We start from the raw sequence: 17,537 nt of genomic DNA, 5'->3' as shown, positions 1-17,537 counted from the left end.
GGTGACCAATGTGAAGAAGTCACGTGGGAGCCTAAGGAGTTCCGAGAATGAGGGCCTTGGCATTGGGGTGTGTGCATTCTCTGACCACATTCATGTTTGCCACCTTTTTTTGTGAAGGGGAGGGCAGAGTCTCACTCTATAGCCCCATGCTCTCTTTGTAGATCAGGCCGGCCTTGAACTCACAGAGGTCTGCCTGCCTCTGCCTTCCTGGGTGCTGGTATTAAAGGTGTGCGCCGCCACGCCTGGCCTGTTTGCCACACGGTTTTGCCTGGACGGATTGGTGCTAACAGCGCTCATTAATCCATCCGGTCTTCAGTTCTCCTAAATCGTAGCAGAGAAGCCTCAGCGATCTGAACATCTGTATCTTCAACCTGCACATCTTTTCAAGGATTGGGGCTGCTGCTGGTAACTCAGAGACCGGAGAGAGCCGTTCTTGTTCCTTAGGCACAATGTGTGGATTCTGAGTTAGTGGTAGAGGCAGCAGAAGTCAGAAAATCGACCCCAGGCCAGGGGACTGGGACCTTAGGCAAACCATTTGTGTATCCTGCTCAGCCTGAGTCTTCTCATCAGTGAAATGAATAAAGAGGAATGCAGGAAGGCTCAGTGGGCAAAGGGATTGCCACCCCCATCCCCAGATGAAACCAGTTCTGGCAGGTTGTCCTCCGGCCTCCACACACATGCTGTGGTGTGCTCCCATCTCACCTCTACATAGCGTATACACGACATAAGTACTCATGATTTTAAAATTTATATGAAGATGACCCTTCACAGTGTTATTTCAAGTAAAAGCTTTATGTGTGGCTTGTGTGGCTCTTGTCCTTGTTTCAGGCACCAAGTATCTCAGGAAGGGGCCACTGCTATTTTTAGAAGCCACATAGCCTGACCAGGGCAAGGGGTATCTGGTGGCTTCCTCTTTTCACTCATTTCCCCTGTGGTGGATGGAGACGGTGACCAGTTCACATGCCCAGCTCACAAGCATGTCATGTAGAGGCTCCCATGCTGGGAATTTCTTGCTTCTGCACCTGCGTCCTGAAGGGAGGGGAAAGCAGGTGTCTCACCTTCCCACGACACTCAGAAGACAAGGACATGTGTTCAAAGTCACTGGTGAGGAAAGCCGTGTGGCTCTTCGTAGTGGCTGTAGGTCTTCAAAGGGATTGTCTCTCTGAAATGTCCAGAGGGTAGCCTATAGCAGGTAGATACGGCCTGTAACGTTAACGGGAGGAAACAGATTGTGGGGGCTTTAAATACTAGCACTTCAAGTGGTGTGGAGTTGATGTTGCCAGGGCCTTGGGGTCTGTGTGGACCTAAGAGATTGACAAGAGCTGGACCCAACCATGCTTGGAACTTGGTCACACCCTGGCCTGTGGCTGCATGTTACCGTGCTTCAGCCACCTGCACCACATCTCTCTACCATGCTGAGACCTTCCACGAACTCTACCCTCTGGAACTTCCTGCCTTTAGCAAGGCCTAGGGCCTTGGTAGGCCTGCTGGTACCGTTGGGAACTTTTCTCATTTGTGTTTTTTAAAATGCCCCCCCCCAAGCCTGTAATCCCAGCATTTGGGAGGTTAGAGGCAGGAAAAACATGCTTTTGATGTCAGCAAGACCTTGTTGAGAAACAAAAACATGGAAAACATAAGAGCACTGCTTCTAGGTTTCATTTTTGGCCTAGCACTTTGTCTAATGCCCCACAGCTTACGGGTAGATAAGACCCTGCTTGATTTTCTTTCTGGCCGGTTTAAACCTGGAGGGTACATATCTAATACCAGGGCTGTAGCGTTGGACACAGTTCTGAGATCTGGGAAACTCCCATGAGCCTTAAAACCCCTCTTCAACAGAGTATGATCTGAGTCCAGTTAACCTTGGAAACCATCTTTTTTTTTTTTTAATTGAGCTCTACATTTTTCTCTGCTCCCCTCTCTGCCTCTTCCCTCTCCCCTTCAACCCTTCCCCAAGGTCCCCATGCTCCCAATTTACTCAGGAGATCCTGTCTTTTTCTACTTTCTACTTCCCATGTCGATTAGATCTATGTAAGTCTTTCTTAGTGTCTTCATTGTTGTTTAAGTTCTGTGGGATTGTGGTTTGTAGGCTGGCTTTCTTTGCTTTATGTTTAAAAACCACCTATGAGGGCTGGAGAGATGGCTCAGAGGTTAAGAGCATTGCCTGCTCTTCCAAAGGTCCTGAGTTCAATTCCCAGCAACCACATGGTGGCTCATAACCATCTGTAATGAGGTCTGGTGCCCTCTTCTGGCCTGCAGACATACACACAGACAGACTATTGTATACATAATAAATAAATTTAAAAAAAAAACCACCTATGAGTGAGTACATGTGATAATTGTCTTTCTGTGTCTGGGTTACTCACTCAAAATGATGTTTTCTAGCTCCACCCATTTTCCTGCAAAATTCAAGCTGTTATTATTATTTTCTGCTGTGTGGTACTCCATTGTGCAAATGTACCTCATTTTCCTTATCCATTCTTCGGTTGAGGGGCATTTAGGTTGTTTCCAGATTCTGGCTATGACAAACAAAGCTACTATGAACATAGTTGAGTACATGTCCTTGTGGCATGATTGAGCATCCTTTGGATATATACCCAAAAGTGGTATTACTGGGTTTTGAGGAAGGTTGTTTCCTAATTTTCTGAGAAATCACCACACTGACATCCAAAGGGATTATACCAGCTTGCATTCCCACCAGCAATGCAGAAGTGTTCCCTTTTCCCCACAACCTCTCCAGCATAAGTTGTCACCAGTGTTTTTGATCTTGGCCATTCTTACAGGTGTAAGATGGAATCTCTGAGTTGTTTTGATTTGCATTTCTTTGATGGCTAAGGATGTTGAACATTTTCTTAAGTGTCTTTCAGCCATTTTAGATTCCTCTGTTGAGAGTTCTCTGTTTAGGTCTGTACTCCATTTTTTATTGGATTATGTGATCTTTTGGTGTCCAATTTCTTGAGTTCTTTCTATATTTTGGAGATCAGACCTCTGTCTGATGTGGGGTTGATGAAGATCTTTTCCCGTTCTGTAGGCTGTCGTTTTGTCTTGTTGACCGTGTCCTTTGCTTTACAGAAGCTTTTCAGTTTTAGGAGGTCCCATTTATTAATTGTTTCTCTCAGTGTCTGTGCTGTTGGGATTCTATTTAGGAAGTGGTTCCCTGTGCCAGTGCGTCCAAGAGTACTTCCCACTTTCTCTTCTATAAGGTTCAGTTTGGCTGACTTTATGTTGAGGTCTTTGATCCATTTGGACTTGAGTTTTGGACATGGTGATATATATGGGTCTATTTTCATTCTTTTTTAAAAATATTTATTTATTATGTATACAATATTCTGTCTGTGTGTATGTCTGCAGGCCAGAAGAGGGCACCAGACCTCATTACAGATGATTGTGAGCCACCATGTGGTTGCTGGGAATTGAACTCAGGACCTTTGGAAGAGCAGGCAATGCTCTTAACCACTGACCCATCTCTCCAGACCTATTTTCATTCTTCTACATGTTGATATCCAGTTATACCAGCACCACTTGTTAAATATGCTTTCTTTTTTCCATTTGGTATTTTTTGCTTCCAATTCCATTGATCCTCCTGTCTGTTCTTAGGCCAATACCAGGCTGTTTTCAGTACTGTAGCTCTGTAGTAGAGTTTGAAGTCCAGAAGTTCTTTTATTGTACAGGATTGTTTTGGTTATCCTGGTTTTTTTGCTTTTCCATATGAAGTTGAGTATCGTTCTTTCGAGGTCTTTGAAGAATTTTGCTGGGATTTTGATGGGCATTATGTTGAATCTGTGGAAACCATCTTTATATGAAGGGGTAATCCAGGCTGAGATCACAGGGGAACCACAGCCTCCTAGGGAAGTGACTGGCTTGAACCCCTTTCTGTATGGTCTACCAGGAAGTTCCAGTGAAGATCTAGGGAGGTCATTTATATTCCACATTACTGGAGAGAGTTCTAGGGGCTTCTCCCAAGCATATCAGGCCTCTCTTTAAGCCTCCACAGGCTATGTGGTGGCAGACTTCTTTCCCATTAACTTGGCTTTTGTTTCTGTTTGCTTTGAAATCGGATCTCATTGTGTAGCCCAGACTTACTCACTTGATCCCCCTGCCTCAGCCTCCTAAGTACTGGAATCACAGATATTCACCACCATGCCTGGCTAGTAGCAGCTTTTTCTACATGAAGGTCCTGGCTTCTCTCTCAGGTTTTGATTTTTCCAAACCTGGAATTGTGCTTCAACTTCCGGAGTGGTACTGCAAAGACTGAGTGCCATGGTGTCTGTCCACTCTGGATGACTCTTTTGCAGACTGCAGGGTTCTTGGGGGGTCTCCAGCCTGGCAGGGCTTGGACCCATGCCTGTTTCTTCTTCTTCTGCAGTGCCTGGTGATCTGGGTAACCAGCTGGAAGCAAAGCTGGACAAGCCAAAGGTCGTGCACTACCTGTGCTCCAAGAAGACGGACAGCTACTTCACGCTCTGGCTCAACCTTGAGCTGCTTCTGCCTGTCATCATTGACTGCTGGATTGATAACATCAGGTGGGGATGGTGTGCACCCATGGGAGAGCCACTGTGGGGCCTAGAGAGGTCTTCAGAGTCCTCGTCCTTCTCATGCCTCAATAGATGGAAAAGTACCCCTCTTTTCTGGGCTCGTTAGTCCTTGATCTGGTCTGGCCAGCACTAACTAGCTCCATAGTCTCAGGCATAATTTTCTTCTTTTTGCTGCTCCTGGTCCTCCCTTCTCTAGTTTATCCATCAAGTCCTAGACTCAGGTTTTTTGGCTAGCCCCTGTCCACAGACTCAGTGTGGCTCCCCTCCTTCCTCAAATATGTTTGAAAACGAGAAAGACGGTGGGTATGGTGGTATATCTATAATCGCGGCATTCAGGAGGAAAGCTGAGGCAGGAGAGTTGTCATAATTGAGGCCAGCTAGCTCTACAGAATTCCAGAATGGGTACTAGCCAGAATTAACTAGCAGAACACTGTCTCATGAACCCAAACATAGACAGAGAGTTTGATTTCCAAATGTGTGAGCATATCAGTGGTTTTCAGACAATGAAGTTAAGGGGGCTACAAAGTAAGCATTTTAGTTGGATGACAAGTGGTTTTCCCAGTGATTATTTTTGCCAGTTTTATATTTATATATATGAAAAGGACTATATATATGTGTATGTGTGTGTATATATATATATACACATATATCATATATTCCCAAAACAGGGTTTCTCTGTGCAGCCTTGGCTGTGCTGTTCTGGAACTCACTCTGTAGACCAAACCAGGCTGGCTTCTAACTCATAGGAGATCTGCCTACCTATGCCTCCTGAGTGCTGGGATTAAAGGCTTGTACTTCCACTGCCCACCTACAATGTATCTTTTCAAAATTTATTTTTTGATTTATTTACTTTATTTGATGTGTATGATTGTTTTGCCTGGATGTGTATATATATATATAGTGTATAGTGTGGATAGTGTGTATATATATATATATATATATATATATATATATATATATATATATATATATACACTATCTGCATGCCTGCAGAAGTCAGAGGAAGGTATCCGTCTACTGGAAATGAAGTTACAGACGTTACAAGCTACCACATTAGTGCTGGGAATCGAACCTGGGTCTTCTTAAAGAGAGCCATCTCCCTAGTTCCTTTCTCTTTCTTTAAATTTTCCTCTTTATTTTAGGTCTATGGGTGTTTTGCCTGCCAGTATGTCTGTAAACCTTGTGTGTGTAGTGCCACCAGAAGCCAGAAGAGGGTATCAGAGCCCCTAGGACTGGATCTACTATACAATGTATTCTTTTGTTGGGTTTTTCAAAACAGGGCTTTACTATGTATCTCTGGCTGTCCTGGGACTCACTATGTAGAACAGGGTGGTCTGGAATTCACAGAGATTCACCTGCTTTTGCCTCCCAAGTCTGGGATTGAAGGGATGCACCACTACACCTGGACTGTACAATGGATCTTGATCATATCCAACTCCTCCCAAAGACATCCCTTTTCCACCTTCATGTCCTTTCCTTTTTATTTTCATTTTTAAAGATTTCTTTCTTTTTATTTTCTGTGTATGGGTGTTTTTGCCTTCTTGTATGTCCGTGTACGATATGCATGCATTGCTTGAGGAAGCCAGAAGATAATGAATCCCTTGGAACTGGAGCTATCGTTGATTATTAGATGCCATGTATGGGTGCCAGGGATTGAACCAGGGTGCTCTGCCAGAGCAGCCAGTGGTGGTGGTGAGAGTGGTCTTCTCCTTCCTTTAGATTTATTTATTATTTTATTTTGTGTGTATGAATGTTTTGCCTCAGTGCATATTCCTGTGCCTACTGAGGCCAGTCTTAGATCTCCTGGACCTATAGTTACTGATTATTATGACTGGTCACCCGAGTGCTGGGAATCAAGCTTGGGTCCTTTGGAAGAGCAGCCAAACTGCTGAGCCGTCTTTCCATCCCATGTCCTCTCCTTTAAAAACTTTTTAAAGAAAATTATATTTGGGCTGGAGAGACGGCTCAGCAGTTAAGGGCACTGGCTGCTCTTCCATAAGTCCTGAGCTCAATTCCCGGCAACCATATGGTGGCTCACAACCATTTGTAATGAGATCTGGTATCATCTTCTGGCCTGCAAACAGGACTCTATGTACATAGTAAATAAGTAAATAAGGGACTGGAGAGATGGCTCAGAGGTTAAGAGCACTGACTGCTCTTCCAGAGGTCCTGAGTTCAATTCCTAGTAACCACATGGTGGCTCACAACCATCTGTAATGAGATCTGGTGCCCTCTTCTGGCCTGCAGGCGTCCATGCAGGTAGAATACTATATACATAATTAATAAATAAATCTTTATTAAAAAAAGTAAATAAGCCTTTTTGAAAAGTTACATTTATTCATTTAGGGGTGGGTTTAGGTCAAGGGACAACCTGAGAGCATTAGCTTTCTCCTTCCACTGTGTTGGCTCCAGGGATTGAATTCAGGTCCTCAGCCTTGTGAATAAGCACCTATATCCACTGAATCACTTGCTGACCCCATCTTTTTTTTTTTTTTTAAAGTTTTTCTGTGTGGCCTTGACTGTCCTGGAACTTGCTTTCCAGCCCCAAACTTGGGCTGCCCTTGACTCAGACCTATATCTTCAAAAAACAAACTCTACATGTGTGTTGTGACATACATTCACACACAAATGAATACATACTTATGATTTTAAAAAACCTTTTTTTTTTGACAATGCCAGTTGTGGTGGAGCACGCCTTTAAAAGGCAGAGAGGCAGGTGGATCTCTGTGAGTTTGAGGCCACCCTGGTTCCAAGGTAGCCAGGGCTACACAGAAAGACCCTGTCTCAAAAAGCAAAAATGAAAAAAGAAAAAGTTTTTTTTTGTTTTTTTTTTTTTTTGTTTTTTTTTTTTTTTTAAGATGGGTCTCCATAAATTAACTGACTGACCTTGAATTTTCAGTCCAGCTTCTTGAATAGCTGGGATTTCAAGGGCAGATTAGTTAGACCTTGTGGCACAGACCTCTTTCCAGTGTTTTGTAGGCAGGAGATAACAGAATTCAAGACTAGCCCGGTATACAGAGCAATTTCCAGGGCTGTATTGTGAGACCCTATCTAAAAACAAACAAAAATAACAGAAAAAAAGAAAGAAAGAAAAAAGCCGGGTGGTGGTGACGTAGGCCTTTATCCTAACATTTGGGAGACAGAGGCAGGTGGATCTCTGTGAGTTTGAGGCCAACCTGTTCTACAAGAACTAGTTCCAGGACAGGCTCCAAAGCTACTACAGAGAACACCTGTCTCAAAAAATCAAAAAAAAAAAAAAAAAAAAAAAAGAGAAAGAAAGAAAGAAAGAAAGAAAGAAAGAAAGAAAGAAAGAAAGGGAAAATAGTTTCTGTGAGGTGAGGGCTGGACATGTAGCTCTTGCCTAGCGCATAGAAAGTGGAGAACTGAAGTGACGGCTCTTTCAGAAGACCCGGGTTGCTACTGAGCACCAATGTTGGATGGCTCACAACTGCCTATAATTTCAGCACCAAGGGATTTGATGCTGGATTCCATAAGCACCTGAACACATTTACATAAACATACAGACACTGAACATAGATTTTGAAAAGGATAGGTTTGATCTCTAGCCCCCTCCCCGCCAAAAGATAATGGAGCTGAAAATTTCCTATGGCCTTCTGCTAGTGTAGCCATCTAACATTTATAGCACATGTTCCTTAGATGCTGTCAGCCCAGTGAAGCACGATATGTTTAGGGTCTCACTATGCAGCCCTGTCTGGCTGTAACTCACTGTATAGACCAGGCTGTCTTCTAACTCATGGCTGTCTATCCACCCACCTCTGCCCATGGAGTTCCGGGCTTACAGGCGTGCACATCCATGCTTTGTATATTATGATACTTGATGCTAATAATAAGGAACTGAGTTGGTGGTTTATGTGTTTACTAAATTATACATTCTTTTTTAAAGATAGGATTGTATTGTGTAGACCTGGCTGGCCTGGAACTAAAGGCATGTGCTACAACACCTGAATTTACAGTTTTTATTTTTATTTTATTTTATCTTATTTGGTGGGAGTGGGGTGGGTGTTGAGACAGGGTCTCTCTGTGTATCCCTGGCTGTCCTGGAATTTACTTTGTAGACCAAGATGGCCTTGATCTTTGAACTCAGAGAGATCCTCCTGCCTCTGTCTCTCAAGTGCTGGGATTACAGGCATGTGCCACCACAATTTTTATATACCATATTTTCATTATTTTGGAATGTTCTACTTACAAAACCCCCATTACCTGAGGTTTCTTTTTTTTTAAAATATTTATTTATTTATTTATTATGTATACAATATTCTTTCTACGTGTATGCCTGAAGGCCAGAAGAGGGCACCAGACCTCATTACAGATGGTTGTTAGCCACCATGTGGTTGCTGGGAATTGAACTCAGGACCTTTGGAAGAGCAGGCAATGCTCTTAACCGCTGAGCCATCTCTCCAGCCCACCTGAGGTTTCTTATAACTCATTCAGGTTAAGGAAGGTGGATTTGAGGCTGAGGAAGGTAGAGTCTAGCCTGGGCTAGCAAGACCCTGTCTCAAAGCTAAAACAAAGCACAAAGTTTACTCTATTTACTATGTATTATACCAGAAATACTCTCTCCTTCTCTTTCCCTTAATTTAAAGGAAAAAAAAAAAGGTCTTGAGCCTGTGGTAGTGGTACAAACCTTTAATCCCAATACTCAGGAGGTAAAAGCAGGTAGAGCTCTGAGTTCAAGGCCAGCCTGGTGTACATAGGGAGTTCCAGGTCAGCTAGGGCTACATAGTAAGGTCGTGTCTTAACAACAACAAAGACCAACACAAAAGGGGTTGGTAAGATGGCCCAGTAAACCAGGCAGTAGTGGCACACACCTTTAATACCAGCACTCAGGAGGCAGAGGCAAGCGGATCTCTGTGAGATTGAGGCCAGCCTGGTCTACAAAGTGAGTTTCAGGACAGCCAGAGCTAAACAATGAAACCCTGTCTCGAAAAACAAAAACTAAAACTTGGCCCAGTAGATTAGATCATTCCCTCTTCTTGCAGAGAACCCAAGTTTGAGTCCCAGAACTCACGGTGGCTCACAACCATCATAACTTTAGTTCCAAGGGATCTGATGCTCTCATTTGACCTCTGCAGGCACCAGGCATACATGTGGTGCACATATGTTCATGTAGACAAAAAGTCGTACTCAGACAATTAAATTAAAAAAAGGATTGTGAGCTGGACAGTGGTGGTGCACATCTTTAAAGGATTAATCCCAGCACTCGGGAGGCAAAGGCAGGTGGATCTCTGTGAGTTCGAGACCAGCCTGGTCTACAAGAGCTAGTTCCAGGACAGGCTCCAAAGCTACTGAGAAACTCTGTCTTGAAAAACAAAAAACAAAACAAACAAAAACAAGGGTTGTGAGACAGGGTCCACTGTGTAGGTCAGGCTGGGATTCCCAGTGTAATCCAGGTGGTCACTGACGATCCTGGCTCTGCCTCCTGAATGCTGGGATCACAGGTGTGTTTTACCAGTCTTGTCTTCTCATATGTTTATGTCTCTTGACTGGCAAGAGCTCACTTGAATGGATGGCTCGCACTGTCTAGTTTTGTAGTAGAATACTCTTGAGGTCTGTGCCATAGTAAAACCACTAAGTGATGAATTTAGTTTAGTTTAGTCTTGAGGCTCTCCTTGGAACTGGTATTGTCTTTAAACCTGTTTTACAGGAGATGGGGGTGTAACTCAGTGTATCATACAAAAGGCTTTGAATTTGATTCCCAGAACCGCAATAAAGCAAAACAAAACAAATGTACTTTATAGGTAAGGAAAATCTGGAAGCTCAAAGAATTTATAAACTTTACTCCGGGCATTTCATTCAGCTGATAAATCACAGAGATGACTCAGACTCAGACCTGTATTATTCTAAGGTCCTTCCCAGACAGAAGTCTCTAGATTTATTTTTATTTTATTTTATGTTTTTGCTTGCATATATGTAAGTGTGGTGTGTGCTGAGCGCTGTGAAAGTCAGAGGATATCAGATCCCCTAGAACTGGGAGTTACAGGTGCTTGTGTGCTGGGAATTAAACCCAGATCCTCTGCAGGAGCAACAATTGCTCCCCCCAACCCCGACCCAGACAAGGTCTCTTGACACGCTTGGCTGTCCTGTAGCTGTAGACCAGGCTGGCCTTGAACTCAGAGACCTGCCGGCCTCTGCCCTCCGAGAGGGGTTCAAGAGAGTGTACCACCACCTCCCGCCTGGCCGGCAGCAAGTGCCCTTACTAGTCCAGCCAGATCAAAGAACATAGCTGGTGCCCGCTATTTGTTTGCGCTGATTAGCATTGCACCGATTAAAAGCTTTGCCCTGCTAGCCAGGGCACCCAGTCCTTCCCTGCTGTTCATGCTGCCCTCTTTGTTGACTTTCTTTTCCGTGTGTGATTGCAGCTATTCCTGGGCTGTTGATCTACATTTCTATTTCTGTCCTGGCGACGCGTGGCCTCAGGCACTGCCAGCAGAGGCACAGGTTAATGCTGCAAAGAGCTTTTTTGTCTTGGTTGCTCCTCTGACCTGTTTAGAGTCTCGTCTTACACACAGCTGCGTTGGCTTTCCACAACAATTTCCTGCACTTTGCAGGTTTTCTGCTGGAGAGAGTGGCCTCGCACCCTATCATTTGGATCAGTACTGGGATCCTGTCAGCTTTCTGTGATTGCTTTTTTTTTTTTTTCAAAATATTTAAAATTTTTTTCTTTTTTAATTTTTTTTTTTTTTTGGTTTTGTTTTTGAGACAAGGTTTCTCTGTGTAACAGTCCTGGTTGTCCTGGAACTCACTTTTGTAGACCAGGCTGGCCGCAAACTCAGAGATCTGCCTGCCTCTGCCTCCTGAGTGCTGGGATTAGAGGTGTGTGCCACCATAGTTCTGCTAAATCTGTGTTTTATAAACCTGTTCTGTTACTTTTTTTTTTTTTTAATCTCTTTTCTATCTCCAACCAAACCAGGGAGTGATGCTGGAGTATGGCTGAGGTCACAGGACAGACAGTATTTGAGACATGGTGGTACCTTTGAGTTACTGATATCTTCTCCTGGCAGGCTTGTTTATAACAGAACATCTCGGGCCACCCAGTTTCCTGATGGTGTGGATGTGCGTGTCCCTGGCTTCGGGGAAACATTCTCTTTGGAGTTCTTGGACCCCAGCAAAAGGAATGTGGGTATGTAGCTCTTGCTTGGGGTCTCCAGGGCATGTAGCTGGGGGCTCTGGGCTTTGCTGGGCTTCTAGCATGTGGAAAGTGCTACATTGCTTTGAAGGGGTAGCCGGGTAGCCTGGGAGCTGACTTTGATTAGTGGACGCTTCGGGGAGACAGATGTCACTGTGCCTGTGGGTGTGGTGTGGGCAGTGAACACGGGTTATACTTTATGTAATTCTATGCATTTCTGTCTGTAGGTTCCTATTTCTACACTATGGTGGAGAGCTTTGTGGGCTGGGGCTATACACGGGGCGGAGATCTCCGAGGGGCTCCCTATGATTGGCGCCGAGCTCCAAGTAAGAAATCACCCTCCATTCCCACCCCTGTTCTGTCCCTGAGGGCTTAGGAGGCAGGGATAAGATAGTCTGGGCCACTAATTGGGAGACCTATATCTGGGGGTCTGTTACCCAGTGCAGCAGTGGCAGCCACCAGCTCTGACCAGTCTTGCCTTGTCCTTCCCTGTCACACATCCCAGGACCCTCTGAGGCTTGGTAAGGGTAGAGGATAAGACCAAGGGGAAAAATGAGCCTCTTGGTCCTCTCTTCATGAACCTTTAGGAGAATTAGTCTGCTTCTACTTAGGCTCCAACATTCTCTGCACCCCCTAGTCCTGGGTCTGGCCTGTGGATTGGCCAGCGGTCCAGGTCCCAGGACACTTCCAGCCTGACCCCTGCTTGGCTCTGGCCTGCAGATGAAAACGGGCCCTACTTCTTGGCCCTCCGAGAGATGATCGAGGAGATGTACCAGATGTATGGGGGCCCCGTGGTGCTGGTCGCCCACAGCATGGGCAACATGTACACGCTCTACTTTCTGCAGCGGCAACCACAGGCCTGGAAGGACAAGTATATTCATGCCTTCATTTCACTGGGTGCGCCCTGGGGGGGCGTGGCCAAGACCCTGCGCGTCCTGGCTTCAGGTAAGACCTCCCTGTCCACTCATGCATGGCTGTTCCCAGAAATGCCTCTTCTTTTTTTCTGTGGTTGCATACTATGCCAACATCCTTCATGTCTCCTCCCTGGACTAAAACATCCTTCTTTCTCCTGAGTGGCCTTCTATTTCATTTTTGGAGGCCCAGTGAGATGGCTCAGTGGTGAAAGGAGCTTGCTGTGCAAGCCCAACGACCTGCGTTTGATCTGCAGGACGGGTATAAAGGTATAAGAAGAGAGCCAACTCCACAAATGACATGCATGTCATAAACACACAATAGTCAAGTAGAAAGAAAAACAAGTATCTCTCTCTCTCTTTTTTCTTTTTTGGTTTTTTGAGACAAGGTTTCTCTGTAGTTTCTCTGGAACTAGCTCTTGTAGACCAGGCTGGCCTCAAACTCACAGAGATCTGCCTGCCTCTGCCTCCCGAGTGCTGGGATTAAAGGTGTGCGCCACCATCGCCCGGCTTTTTTTTTAAAAATATTTATTATGTATACAGTATTGTGCCTATATGTACACCTGCAGGCCATAAGAGGGCACCAGATCTTATTACAGATGGTTGTGAGGCACCATGTGGTTGCTGGGAATTGAACTCAGGACCTCTTAACTGCTGAGCCATTTCTCCAGCACCAAAACAAGTATCTTGTTTTCTCCAAAGGAAATCTAATGCTGTGGCTGGTGAGGTGGCTCAGTAGGTTAAGGCACTTGTTGCCAAATCTGAGGGCCTGAATTCAGTCCCCAGAACCCACATGATAGAAGGAGAAAACTAACTCCCACGAGCTGTCCTCTGACCTCCACATGCATGCTGTAACACTAACTCATGGACACACACACCTTAAAAGAAAGCAGGGGCTGGAGAGATGGCTCAGCGATTGAGAGCACTTGCTGCTCTTCCAGAGGTCCTGAGTTCAATTCCCAGCAACCACATCTATAATGAGATCTGGTGCCCTCTTCTGGCCTGCAGGCACACATGGGAGGAATGTTGTATACATAATAAATAAATAAATAAATAAATAAATCTTTTAAAAGAAAAAAGCAGTTGTGGGGTGGGGTGGCACATGCCTCTAATCCCAGCACTTGGGAGGCAGAGGCAGGCAGGGAGTTCTAGGCCAGTTTGGTCTATAGAGCGAGTTCCAAAACAGCCGGGGCCACATAGAAACCCTGTCTTGAACCCCCTCCCACAGAGCAATAACAAGGAAATCTAACAGTACGCCTGGTTTCCCCTTTCTAGCTGATAGCCTGTGGCCTGTGCTCTGCTGTGCTGTTGTACAGAAAGTGGCATACCTGTGGATCACACAGTATTTGCTTATGTGTATGCACACACAAACACACGCACAGTGCTGTGCACCTGGCTGGCAGAACTTGGTTTGACCCACAGTTCTTTGGGGGGTCCCTTCTCAAGCCTTTCTTACCCCAGCCCCACTTTTCTCACAGGAGGAAGGCTGACTACCACTTCCTGTTTATGAGTTTCACCTGCCTCTGTGGGCAGGCGCTGCAGGGAGGAAGCAGGTGTGGGTCTGGCTGGGTCTGCTTGCCTGGCAGCCATGGGGCAGGGCTTCCTGATGCAGGAAGGAGCCACTCCACTTCCGCCGTGACTGAGTGGTAGCCTTGGGGCCCCCTCACTTGGGGACTGTGAACCAGGCCATCTCAGGAATCTCTAGACTTTATTCCTGCCGTCACTAGTACTGCCTGATTTGTTTGCTCATCTGAACGTTATGATCGGATCAGGTTCAGAATTTCTTCCAGTAGTGATCCTGGGGTGAGTTGACAATGAGCTCATGGCTCAGATGTTTAGATACAGTGAGGAGTCATCAGAGTCATATGCTCTGCCATTCCTGGGCCTACAGGGAGACATGTGGGTGCCTTCAGAATTTGACAGGCAGACATGGTAAGAATTCAGGCATTGGCCTTCTCAAAGCTTTCCTGTAAAACCCAGTAAATCTTTACCTCAGATTAGGAAACTGCTGTCAGCCCTAGAAATCCAGGGGTGGGAGAGAGAGAGAGATCCATGAACTCTTGGGGTTTCCCTTTTCTAGATTCCAGAGGTAGCAGGCAAAGCTGAGATCCTGGGGTCGGCCAAAAAGGGCTTGCCTTCAGATAGTGCTGGATCATAGGTGATGGTAGTTCTTGAACAAGTGAGTAACCCCTTTCTAAGCTGCCTAAGGCCCTGAAAGTCTCATTGGCTAATGGGAAGAGCTGACCCCAGCTGTTAGCTGACCCCAGCTGTTAGCTGACTCCAGCTGTGGCTGACTCCAGCAGCAGCTTCCCACCCAACTGCCTTGCTTCTAGCAAGTCTGGCCTCTTGGAAGAGTGTATTGGAGGTGGATGGGATGAAACCAGGCTGACTGAATGCTGATCTGGACCCAGGAAAGGAAAGGCAGGTATACAGTTCAGTGTGATAAAACAAACAAAAACACCTAACCGGCCTATTGACTTGGCTGCTTCACCTTAGACAAGATTAGTGCCCACAGGTATTGAGGTTTATTTTGGGGTTAAGTTCCATTAAATCTCTCAGGGTCCAGCTAAGATTCGCTATAGCAAGCAAAAATCTGACTTCTAAGATCGGAAAGTAAATAAATTAACTCACGTACGTGACAGGGTTCACTTTATAGATGAACAAACATAAATAACTTGAGGGGGGAGGCAAAGTGCCGGCTGAATCTCTGGTGAAGAAATACATAAGGAACAGTAGATATGGATGTATACTTTCCACATACAGAAAAAAAATAGGAAGAAAGGAAAAGAAAAAGAAATAGAAGCCAGTGGTGCGGAATGGAGAGCAGGATGATGGCTAACGGCCTAAGGTTCTGAGTGCTGGCCATTGGCTGGCTTGGCGAGCTTGCTGTTCAGATAGTTTGCTTTCCTTCCAGGAGACAACAATCGCATCCCTGTTATTGGGCCACTGAAGATCCGGGAGCAGCAGCGATCCGCTGTCTCCACGAGCTGGCTACTGCCATACAACCATACATGGTCACATGAAAAGGTATTTGTGCACACACCCACAAGTAACTACACACTCCGTGACTATCGCCAGTTCTTCCAGGACATCGGATTTGAAGACGGCTGGTTGATGCGGCAGGACACAGAAGGGCTGGTTGAGACCATGACGCCACCAGGTGTGGAGCTGCACTGCCTCTATGGGACTGGTGTCCCCACCCCAGACTCCTTCTACTATGAAAGCTTTCCTGACCGTGACCCAAAGATCTGCTTTGGTGATGGTGATGGCACCGTCAACTTGGAGAATGTCCTGCAGTGCCAGGCCTGGCAGAAGCGCCAAGAGCACAAAGTATCATTGCAGGAGCTGCCAGGAAGTGAACACATCGAGATGTTAGCCAATGCCACTACCTTGGCTTATCTGAAACGGGTGCTTTTCAAGCTTTGATTCTCGTGCCAGGCTGAATGGCTGGACCATGGAGCTTCTCTTGGCTCTGACCTACAAGCTTGGTAAAGTTTGTGACCATTGTTCAAGTTTCTAGGTCTTAGGCTGTGAGGCATCTGCCTTGGGGGAATGCCGTTTCTCATCCTTCCTATGTATAATGGCAGTTATGAAGGAAGAGTTAAGTGTGGATTCAGAGGACGTTTGATGGAAAGAGTGCTGCTATTGATGGAATTGCGACCTCAGACTGGCTCTGTAGGCTGGCTTGTTTGGCTCCTTGCCCCAGTTCCCACCTCGGGCCATGCAGTCCGCCTAGTTCTCTGGCCTTTCTCCTCTCGCCCACTGGGCCCCATCCTTCCTGTGAGCTGAGGCCCTGCCCTGGAAGGTTCCACAGTGACTGTCAGGTGACCTTCCCACACACTGGCTAGGGCTGTTAGCTTCCCTGTGAGTTCCCTGGTGGACATCCTGAGTGTGGCGTCCCGGCGGCAGCCCAGCACCCCTGCAGGCAGGGCGGTTTGTTGTATTCTCCATGGTTCCCCCAGGTCCTGGGGTGTTCAGACTCCACTCCTACCTCTCACCTCTTGCAGCATCCTAGTCCTAGTTCTGGATTGGGCAGCAGAGGACCCCTCCATTCTGGGGGACATGTCCTAGGATTCCTGCTCTCCATGGCTGTGATGTGGGTCCCGGTACTGAAGCTGGCTCTCTAGGTTCTGGGACTGTAGTTTAAGGAGAGAAGGGTCTAGAGAAGGAACTCAAGGGGACAGCTGTGGTCGCTTAGTTTCCCTGAGCCACGCCTTGAGGACTCCACCCTATTGCACCCTGCTGTAGGGTCTCACAACCCACTTGGGTTGGCACAAGGGTCGAGAGGTTCCTGCCCAGCGCTTGCTCCCACCAAGCAACTGAACAAGTCTTGGTTTGCAGGAATTAGTCCAGAGAATTGAAAGGGTCCCCGAGACCTAGGAGCGCAGTGTCCCAGCTAGGGGTTTTTTGTTTGTCCCAGGGATGCTGCATGGTCTCTGTGTGACAGCAGGGATGGTGAACCTGGGTCTGTCCAAGGGACAGTGGACCTGACTAGGGGTTGAGACTTGGGTCAGCTTTTAGGTTGGGGTCCCCAAATCACTTTCAGACTGGACTGCATACACTGCCTTCCCATGACGATTCTGGCACTGGATTCCCCTTCTTAAGCACATTCCTGTCATCTATTTCTCACCTGAGTGGTGGGCCCCTCTGTCTGGGGCCCTGAGCAAGCTGTACCTCGATTTTGGCAATAAAAGTATTCTGGATACTGTAAGGTGCCTTGTTCTGCGCTGTGCATGAGAGGCGGGAGGGGTGGAGCAGGAAGGTAGGAAGGCGCTGGAGAGGTGGCCAGTTGGGCTGCAGCTTTGCTAGGTCTCAGCATTCTCCCCTTTACCCTTCTGTCCTCTTCTCTGGGATCCATTTCTCCACTGGGACCAAGAAAAAGACCCAGAACTGTATCTCTTGGAGTTGGGCTCATGTCCTCACCCTTCTGCCTGATCAGCAGTCCCC

The 17,537-nt window shown here is 46.4% G+C and overlaps 1 protein-coding gene across 5 annotated transcripts in view; it reads left to right on the top strand.

The window, feature by feature from the left end:
* The window catches only part of Pla2g15 (phospholipase A2 group XV), a 38,767-nt gene extending 21,466 nt beyond the window's left edge, over positions 1–17,301 (top strand). For 2 of the 5 annotated variants that reach the window (XM_087900222.1, XM_087900223.1), the window contains exons 3-7: positions 4,364–4,520; positions 11,555–11,673; positions 11,907–12,005; positions 12,525–12,624; positions 15,505–17,301. In XM_087900222.1, coding sequence (XP_087756348.1) covers positions 4,364–4,520; positions 11,555–11,673; positions 11,907–12,005; positions 12,525–12,624; positions 15,505–16,016 — 987 coding nt within the window. In that variant the 3' untranslated portion in view covers positions 16,017–17,301. Of the gene's footprint in view, positions 1–4,363; positions 4,521–11,554; positions 11,674–11,906; positions 12,006–12,399; positions 12,625–15,504 lie in introns of all 5 variants that reach the window. The other 3 variants (XM_048437037.3, XM_048437040.3, XM_085681645.2) reach the window with 3 other exon arrangements.
* Positions 17,302–17,537: the final 236 nt, after the last annotated feature.

The sequence above is a fragment of the Myodes glareolus genome, chromosome 22 (assembly GCF_982192425.1).
Source record: "Myodes glareolus chromosome 22, mMyoGla1.1, whole genome shotgun sequence".
Classification (NCBI taxonomy): Eukaryota; Metazoa; Chordata; class Mammalia; order Rodentia; family Cricetidae; genus Myodes; species Myodes glareolus.
The sequence above is the reverse complement of the archived record's forward strand: the minus strand, read 5'-3'. Positions and strand labels throughout refer to the sequence as shown.